Consider the following 9,923-nt stretch of genomic DNA (forward strand, 5'->3'; position numbering starts at 1 on the left):
AAAAAAAAACATTGAATCCATTCATACAATGAAAAAATAGCCATATAAATAAAGATATAGAGAATTTTTTTTAAAAAAATAAATTACTTGGTAAAAAAATGTCAAAATCATTATTTTGTCGTAAACGATAAACTGTCAAAAAATACATCTAACATAGATATAGATATTTCATCATAAATATAGTATCATTGGATATGTAACATTATAATGTATGCTTAAGCGATATAGTGGCATACACGCTTCTCTTAATTACAGCATAACATGATTTTAAGTTTTGTACTTCCATTTTCAAATTAATCTTTGGTGATAACATGCAATCTAAAACAAATTAATTTATTTAATTTAAATATTATTTAATTTAAAAAATCTTTTCAAAACATCAAATCATATATATATATATATATATATATTTATTCAAGTAAGGTTGCAAATATATATTACCTTTCACCAACCTCCCTTTGCTAAGTGATTGAACACTTTGTATGCTCTGACTAACCTTTAAAAGAGGACATTCGGCATCATCTGCTGCAAGATTGTATTAATTACAGTAACATTTTAATAAGAAGTTTTGTAAAAAAAACTGTTACGACGGCATGCATACATACATATATACATAAACACATATATATATATTTAAAAAATAAAATAAAACGATATACACATATATGCATACATATAATATATGTATATAATATTATTAATTGTTAACTAAATGAGAGATATAGAATTGACTGAATTCAATATTGTACTTATCATTTGTTTTAATAATGATAATAAAATTTGTATGTTTATCATAGAAATATGGGTAAATAATATTATTTCCAAGCGAATTTGTGTAATCCTGTTAAATTATATACACACATATATACATACATATACACATATACACACATATATATATACATGCATATTTATACATATAAATACATATACGTATATACACATACATAAACGCAAAACTTATAGAATACATACATGCATCATTTACGCATATACACGTATATACAAAAGTAAAAAATAAAAAATGTATTGAGATATATGCATATTTGTAACGTCCACATACATACGAATACATTCATATACAGGGAACATACATAGATATACAGATATACATATATACACATACGTTATACACACAAATACATCTATATATACACATATACACATTCATATAACTTGTAATTTTTATTCTTCGTTAATATTAAAAAATTCAAAATTTATAATTCACTATCTTCGAAAATACAAAACCAATTCAATAATAATCTACCCAAAAGCTGGGTTTTCTTACAAACAAACAACCAAACAACAGAATTTTAAAAAAAAATGTCAAAGAACTCACCTGCCATACATATTTCATTGTTATGGTTCGTCTCCAAGGTCTTCAGATTCTGAATAATCCAGTCGAAAACTTTCTTATGCAATCGGAATGATTTTTCCACTGCAATTTAATTCCTAGCCATTGAAACAACTCACTCAACCTCGCTAACAAACATTTGAAAACATGAGGAACAAAATGACAAACTTGTGGAAAACCTCCAAAAACAGTATGACGTGCATGTTACAAAAAGCACATATTAAGAATATATGATAGATAAAACAAATATACAATATTTTGAAATTAAATAAAAAAAATTAAATATGGTTATTAATGTGATGACGACCGTTTCCTTCTCTTTTATAATAAAAACGACACTAATGATTTATGAACTGTTACAAAATATTATAAGGACTTAGTAAAGGAAAAATACGTTATAAATTTTGTATAGTGAAGAGACGTATTGTTTACATAGATGTTAGTTGAAGAAATTAACCAATGAGGATAAAGGATTTTGCCACATGAATGATGATGTAGATGCCACGTGTCCTCACCACAATCTTTGAACCAAACTTTTTATATATATATATATATAGGTGATATTATTCGATGTATAGAAACGTATATATCCAAAGCATTATTGTGTAAAAAAACATCAAACGGTCATTAAAAAGTTTATCTTTGTTGTACAAAAAAAATAAACAATTGTTGGGTAATAATGGAAATTTTAATTTGCCTTCAAAACATAATTGGGATTTATGATATTACATGTAACTGATAGTTAGTGGGTAAAATATTAAACAAAAAATGAATAAAACAAAAAACTGTCAAGAAATGGAATCGGCGACCACATTTATTTTATTTATCAAATCATGACCCATTATAAGGAATGGACGACGTCTCCATATCCGTCAAGAAAGAGTCGGTCGTCGCTGAAAATGGAGAGCCCAAGAAAGAGTCGGTCGCCAGCCATTCTTGCCCTAAGCTCGTCAGCTTTTACGAGTTCTTCTCTCTCGCCCACCTCGCTCCTCCGGTTCAATGTATGTCTCTCTCTCTTCTCCTCGGGTTAACATTGATTCTATGTGGTACGGTGGTCATGATTTGATCGCTGCTTTCAGTTGTACGAAGGGTGGTGAAGCAGAAAATTGAAGATATCTAGGAGGACGATCATCATCAGTGGAAGTACTGATCGATCAAGTGGTTGATCCCAGCATCAGTGGAAGCGCCATAGACAGCTGCGGACGTCAAAGTGCATGCCAACTTTCAGTCAGTTCAAAGATTTCGGATCAGTATCGAACGAGAAAACCCTCGAAAAAAGAAGAGAAATAAAGGCTGTTACAACTATGGATTCTTCACTTGAGAGTGTCGGTCTCGCTCTTTGTCCTTTACGTTCTGTTTTTTTTTTTTTTTATAATCCGGAAGTTCACCGGGCCATTGACACAACTACATCTCCCAGAGGACCGGAGCAACCCATATAAAAACCCATCTCCAACCAGGAATCGAACCGCCAACCTCTGATTGCTTTGTACCCAACTGCTGACCACTCGCCCACAAGTTGTTGGGTCTTTTACGTCTTCTGTTGCGTTAATACTCAATCTCATTCTACCGGTGAGATTTGTCCCACAATCATAGGAATAGAATTTACAAGTAAAAAACTACAAATTAATCTAAATAATAGTGATACAAAAAGATTATGTTGATCTAAATAATAAGTGACAGTTATGAATTTTTACAGTGAGCTGATTTTGATGACCAATAAATCCAGATTTATTGTGTCAATGAAATTATCATGTACGGAATTCATTTTTACCATATGCAAAATTATCATGTACGGAATCCATGTGTATATGTATTCGTCTATGGATCGCCAGTGGACACGGATTTTTTCTGATGAGTTTTTTTTTTGGTTGAAAAGGACACATGGATTTTGGGAAACTTATAACTTTGGGTTATTTCAATAGTATTTGTTTCGCTTTTTTTTTTTTAAACTAATGTTATTATGCGAGTGAGATATATTTTTCATTTGTGATTTCAAGATTTTACAAAAAATAAAATAAAACTGATAATAAATTTTGTATTTATTTTATAAAATAATACTCCTGAAAAAGTTGATGATGTCGCATGTAATATTAGTAATGACGTTTATATGTAAAATCGTTGAAGGAGACTGTATGGGTTGATCTTACTGTAGAGATCTTTTCACAAATAGACATGGTGAGTATCAAAAAAATTGTTATAGCTATCGCATAAATCCAAAACGTATTAACTATAAATAGTATAACTCAAAGAAATCTCTAGATAGATTTAGATTAAAAAAATTAATATTATTATTATTATATTAAGTTAACTGATTTATTTTATGAATCAAGTGTTCTTACGGTAAACACATCATCATTTACAAAGATTTATATGGATGCACAACTCAACATCATAAACATGTTTCATGTCAAATATATAATTTTTATCATTTTCAAAACAAAACATATATATATATATATATATATATATATTATTTAACAATATTATTTTAACTATCTTTCAACTAACTGTTTTTAGAGATTGGAAAAAATATCGGGATTGAAGAGCTCATAACAAATTAACACATTGAACTTATACAGAGAATAATGATTTAAAATAATTAAGTTTTTATAAAATTTTATATATGTAGTAAATAATCTATATAATTTTTACAACATTAATATCAAAAAAAATTTAAGAATTAAAAAAAAAGAATAACAGGCGACATCACGCCGATTTTTACCTAGTAAGAGTAAATAAATATTATAGAAGGCAATTATGGTATCGAATACTATTAAAAAGGAGCAAACTAAAAAAAATCTTATAGTTTTTAAATTTCTTAAAAAACACTTATTTTCAATTAATTATTTTAAACCATCAAATGTATATTTTAATTAAAAAAGAGAATCTTTAAGTTCAATTTAATTTAAGATGAAGTGGCATACAAAATATATTTTAAAAATTAAAATTTTTAAATAAAATATTTTAAAAAATTAGATTTTTTAGATAATTATATAGTTATAAATAATTTTTTCAAATATACTTATATTTTATTAATTATCATCAATATCAACAAAAGAATTTTAACATATTGAATATTCTTTTAAAATTTTGAACTTCAAATTTTAATTTTAAAAATATACTTTAACATACTAATTTTTGGATTGGATATTTTTTTTCTGAATCATTTGTATAGAGTTTTGATATAAAAATAGATTATAAAAAATAAAAATAGGGTTTTTAAAATTTTTCTTTTTTAATATAATAATGTAAAATGACGTAGATATTTTTTTTATAGGATAATGTTTGACTACAAAAAATATTTAAAGTTCTAGTGCAACGTCATTTTGAAACAAAATAATTTTGAAAATGTATTTTTTAATATATATATATATATATATATATATATATATATATTTGATGGTCTAAAATAATTAATTGAAAGCAGATGGGTTTTAAAAAAAATTAAAACTACGAAGTTTTCTCCAAGTTCTTAAAAATAGAGCTGTTTTTCTTTTCTTTTTTAAGACTCAAACTTCATTATTCATTTTCAAAATAAAGTCTTGAGTTTAAATTAGAGCATTATTAGAAATGCGGTTATTTTATTAAGTGGATTCCTAATTGGTCTTCAGAATATACATACTTCAGAAATAACCCTTCAAAGAAGAATCTAATTACTGGATTCCCAAAACGACACATAGTTTCTGGAACGAGCAGCTATACGCAATACGGATTTTGAAAAAAACGGCAAGATGTCTGTATTTTTTTCTTTATCAAATCCAAAGTCTTCTCATCATAGAAAATTAACAGAAATAAAAGGGAAAAAATACAAAAAAGTAGTAGTTTTGCCTTGGTTCGTTGGATTTAAAAGGCTTTGAAAGGAAGTTTATGCAAAGATTCTGTTCGACCAAATGAATTATTGTATTAGCTTATTTCGAATGAAAATGTCATATTTGCGTCATCCACACAGAGAATGCGATAAATGTACAAACTCTACGGCGATCTATAAATATCTATCTATGTCTAATTCATATATTATACAAAAACTCGTTCAATGAAAATGCGACCCATAACTTCATATGCGTATCCACTTCTCCTCGCAACATTAGTGACATCCGTAGCTGCGCTAGCCGGACGCGGAACCGAGAATGCACTGTGGAGGAATTTTCAGGTTAGGATCGGTATTTCGGGTTTCAGTTCGTCGCTACCAAAAAAAAATACGGAAAAGATGATGTGGGGGAAAAAATCATCGCCCTTTCTTTCTTTCTTTTTCTTTTCTTTTAGTGATGTTTTTCAAGGGGTTGGACCGGGCTCAAAAAACTTTGGATTTGGTCCGGTTAAGCCCAACGGATTGTGGATCGGACCGAAAGTTTTTTTTAAAAACAAATTGTGAAAAAAAAAAATCAAATTAATGGAGAAAGGAAACAACCCTAATCCGTTGGGCCTGCTCGTTCCGACCTGAGCCCGATTATAGGGTCTTATAGGGCCGGGCTTCAAGCTCGGTTTCGTAGGCCCAAAAAAGAATCTGGGTAGGCCTATTTGACATCCTTATTTTTTTTATTCGGTTGGGTTCGAGTCCAATTTATTCGGTTCGGTTTTAGAGAAACGATAACAAATCAGTTTGATATCATATGATAACACCTCTTCAATTCCTCGATCATTAACGGAATCGGTGAACCCTAATCCAGATGCAAAATGACTTGGCTCCGGGGACAAATCTGACTGTAAAGTGCAAGGGAGGACAGTTCCCTTTGGGAGCGAGAAATCTACAAGTGGGGGAGATCGCGAAGTGGGAGTTCTACTGCAACTTGTTCGGAAACACGGCGTACGCTTGCTCTCTCGACTGGGGCAGCGACTCCGACATCATCCTAACCTTCGCTTTCACGAGGGATTTCTGGAAATGCGTGGACTGCCTGTGGATCATCAAGCCCGACGGCGCCTACTTTCGCCGCCAGTTCAACGAAACCATGGGATACGAGCCCATTTGGGAGAAAGTGTATTCCTGGAGTTGATTGAAATCCAAACTAACGATCGGGGGATGGATGAACATGAATAACACTTCAACGGAGTTTGATTATGAATGGATAATGTAATGGATTCAGAGATTTTGAATTCTAAAGATGTTTGAAGACTGTGTTTGGAGTTTTCATATATCGGAATAAATATATTATGAATAAATTATATACATGTGTATGTGTGTTGTTGTTTTCTCTATGGATGTCCCTTTTTTGGCACATTTTAGCATCAGACTTTTATTAAAAAAAAAATATTAAATCTAATTTAACCGAAGAAAACAATTAAAACAACGAAATTTCGCCATATAATTCCGTTATGTTATATTTGCATTACGCCCATGTCATATATAAATGATGTTTATCTATTGATTTTATTTTCCAATATTTTTATCTAACGACGTTTATAACCAAAAAAAATTGTTAAAGACAATAAAATAAGAGAACAGAAAGATATATAAAAAAAAAGCGAAGAACTCCGAAAGTAATTTAGGTTTTATTCATTTGAATATAACAATCTAAAACCACAAAAACGATAACAACTAGACTATATCATATGATCACTTGCTTGAAGGAGGAGTCGCCGCTGAACAACTGCTTTTGAGAAGTTGAGGAAAGAATGGAATCATAGGAAACATCTTTGGCAAGCAGTTATCTTCTATCGCCGAAAACTCTTTGCAGCACAACGGACCGATATGTCCAAACTGTCCCGTGAGGATCGATGTCGTGATCTCCACCAAACATCCCGGAATATTGACGAGAGATGACCAGCACTTGGTAATATCAATCGGTAAGATTCCAGGAAGATTGGGAAGTTGTTGCGGTTGCTGCACCTCGGCTACACATGGTCTTACCAAATGAGTGATACATAATGCGACTATTAGAACCAAAGAAAAGAGAACTCGAGATTTGTTTTCCATCTCTCTGGCTTAACCCAAGTAGTTCTTGCGTTTGAATGAAAAAGAAGAAAGTGTTTGAGATGACATGAAATAGCCGAAGAAACATGGAATTTATAGGGTTAAAAATTGTAAGGTTATAATTAACGTTACACGTTACTCAATTATATATAACGAACGAAATTCTTAATTACACTCGCGAGTGAATATTTCGAAATTAGTAACTTCCTTTATGATAAATGCCTTAGAATGTGCTGTTGACTACAAGTGTAAACGTCTAAGTTTTTTTTTTTTTTTTTTTTGATAAAGAATAAATTATCACAAAGTTATATGAATACTTGGGATGTAGTTCGATATTAAATAAAAATATTCGCAGTGGCAACAATAATAAGCATCTCTTCCCAATTTGCAACAACATCAACACTATATAAAGCATTCATAATATATATCACAGACGCGACCGTACGACCAATCATCATATTATGTTATAATGCGATTGAATTAAAGATATAATTGTTGTCTTGATCTAATGGGTTTTGTATTTTCTTAAGCCGCAAGAGTGAGTACACATTTTTGCTACAAATTTGACGTAAGATACGGAATCTTTATATCCGGTGGCTGGAACCTTAAAACGTTACGCGTGAAAACGGAACCTTTGCATTCTTGATAAAGCTCTAATTCAGCATCCCGTCCAATCCTTGCTCGCCGTGTTCATCACGCGCGGAGACAATTGCCGACGTACAATCCAGCTACTGATTACCAAAACGACACAGTTTCTTGAACGAGTACGCAATACGGATTTTGGAAAAAACGGCAAGATGTCTATTTTTTTCTTTATCAAATCCAAAGTCTTCTCATCATAGAAAATTAACGGAAAAAAAAGGGAAAAAATACAAAAGAGAAGTAGTTTCGCCTTGGTTCGTTGGATTTCAAAGGCTTTGAAAGGAAGTTTATGCAAAGATTCTGTTCGACCAAATGAATTATTGCATTAGCTTATTTCGAACGAAAATATCATATTTGTGTCATCCACATAGAGAATGTAATAAATGTCCAAACTCTACGGAGATCTATAAATATCTATCTATGTCTAATTCATGTATTATACAAAAACACGTTCAACGAAAAATGCGACCCATAACTTCATATGCGTATCCACTTCTCCTCGCAATATTAGTGGCATCCGTAGCTGCGCAAACCGGACGTGATAACGTACTGTGGAGGAACATTCTGGTTAGGGTCGTTATTTCGGATTTCAATTCGTCGCTACAAACAAAAATACGGAAAGGATAACGCGAAAAAAAAAACATCGCCCTTTATTTAGTTTGATTTTATTTCGATTAATTTGGGTTTGATTATTTTTTTTTTTTATAGAGGTGTCAATTTTGATTAAGACTCGAAACCCGTCCCGAGTTCGTGTGGAAAATTGTCAAGTTCCGGTTTGAATTTTTAGACCCGAAAATAATTGGACTTTTAGATCGGGCTTAAAATCGAACCTTGGATTTGATCTGGTTACGCTCGATGGATTTCGGATCTCTCTGGAAGTTCGAGTTTTTTATTAAAAAATGTGAAAAATAAAATTCAAATGGAAAAAGGAAAAAACCTAATCCACTGGCCCGAATCGTTCCGACCAGAGCCCGACCACGAGTCTTACAGGATCGAGCTTCAAGCTCGGTTTCAAAGGCCCAAAAAAATCTGGGTCGGCCTGTTTGAAACCCTTAATTTTTTTTTATTTGATTCGGTTCGGTTTTAGAGAAACCATAATAAATCAGTTTTACATCATATGATAACACCGTATTCAATTACTCGGTCATTAACCGAATCGGTGAACCGTAATCCAGGTGCGAAACGACTTGGCTCCGAGGACGAATTTGACTATACATTGCAGAGGAGGAGCGGGAGATTTAGGGGTGAGAAACTTACAAGTGGGGGAGTTCGAGTGGTGGGAGTTCTACTGCAACACGGCCAAACAATCGCTAAGCAGCTGCACTCTCCAATGGGACAACCACCAAATCACCATCGTGGTTTTCATTTTCTGGAGGGATTACTGGAAATGCGTGGACTGCTGGTGGATCATCAGGCCCGAAGGCGCCTATGCTCTGCGCCAGTACAACCAAACCGCCGCATACACACCCACTTGGACCAAATTTTATTCTTGGACTTATTGAAACCCTAACCGTCGATGGATATGGATAACGTCATTTCATTGGAATTTGATTATGAATGAATAATGTAATGCATTCAGACATTTTTTGAATTCTGAAGATGTCCGAGAGTTTTAATAAGAACGTATTTTAACAAATTACATATATGTGTGTGTTGTTTTTATTTTCTATGGATAATGGATATCCCTTTTGGGGCACATTTTGGCTTCAGATTTTATAAAAAAAAAATTTAATAGAGCTAATTTTGCCGAAGAAAAGAATTAAAACACTCTTCAAGGATAGTGTATATCAATTAATTTTATTCAGTATGAACACCAACAATAACTGGACTGCGTCATATCGTAACTTCATTATTACTTCACTCGGCATTTCTAGAACAGCTGTTTTTTAGAGGAACAGGAAAGAATGGAATCATAGGAACATCTTTGGCAAACAATTATTTTCTATAGTAGAAAACCCCTTCCAACACATCGGACCGATATGTCCAAAATGTCCCTTAAGAGTCGACGTTGTGACATCC

At 32.0% G+C, this 9,923-nt stretch overlaps 1 protein-coding gene across 1 annotated transcript; it reads left to right on the forward strand.

Annotated features, from left to right (window-relative positions):
* The first annotated feature begins 6,021 nt into the window (after window positions 1–6,021).
* LOC104807827 lies at window positions 6,022–6,345 on the forward strand. Its single transcript, XM_010533250.1, has one exon. The coding sequence runs from the start codon at window positions 6,022–6,024 to the stop codon at window positions 6,343–6,345; it is 324 nt and encodes a 107-aa protein (XP_010531552.1).
* The last annotated feature ends 3,578 nt before the right edge of the window (window positions 6,346–9,923 follow it).

The sequence above is a fragment of the Tarenaya hassleriana genome, unplaced genomic scaffold, assembly GCF_000463585.1.
Source record: "Tarenaya hassleriana unplaced genomic scaffold, ASM46358v1 Cleome13, whole genome shotgun sequence".
NCBI lineage: Eukaryota > Viridiplantae > Streptophyta > Magnoliopsida > Brassicales > Cleomaceae > Tarenaya > Tarenaya hassleriana.

What these genes read in the sequence shown, in the direction of transcription:
- LOC104807827 (XM_010533250.1), top strand. Translation starts at nt 6,022, where the DNA reads ATGCAAAATGACTTGGCTCCGGGGACAAATCTGACTGTAAAGTGCAAG.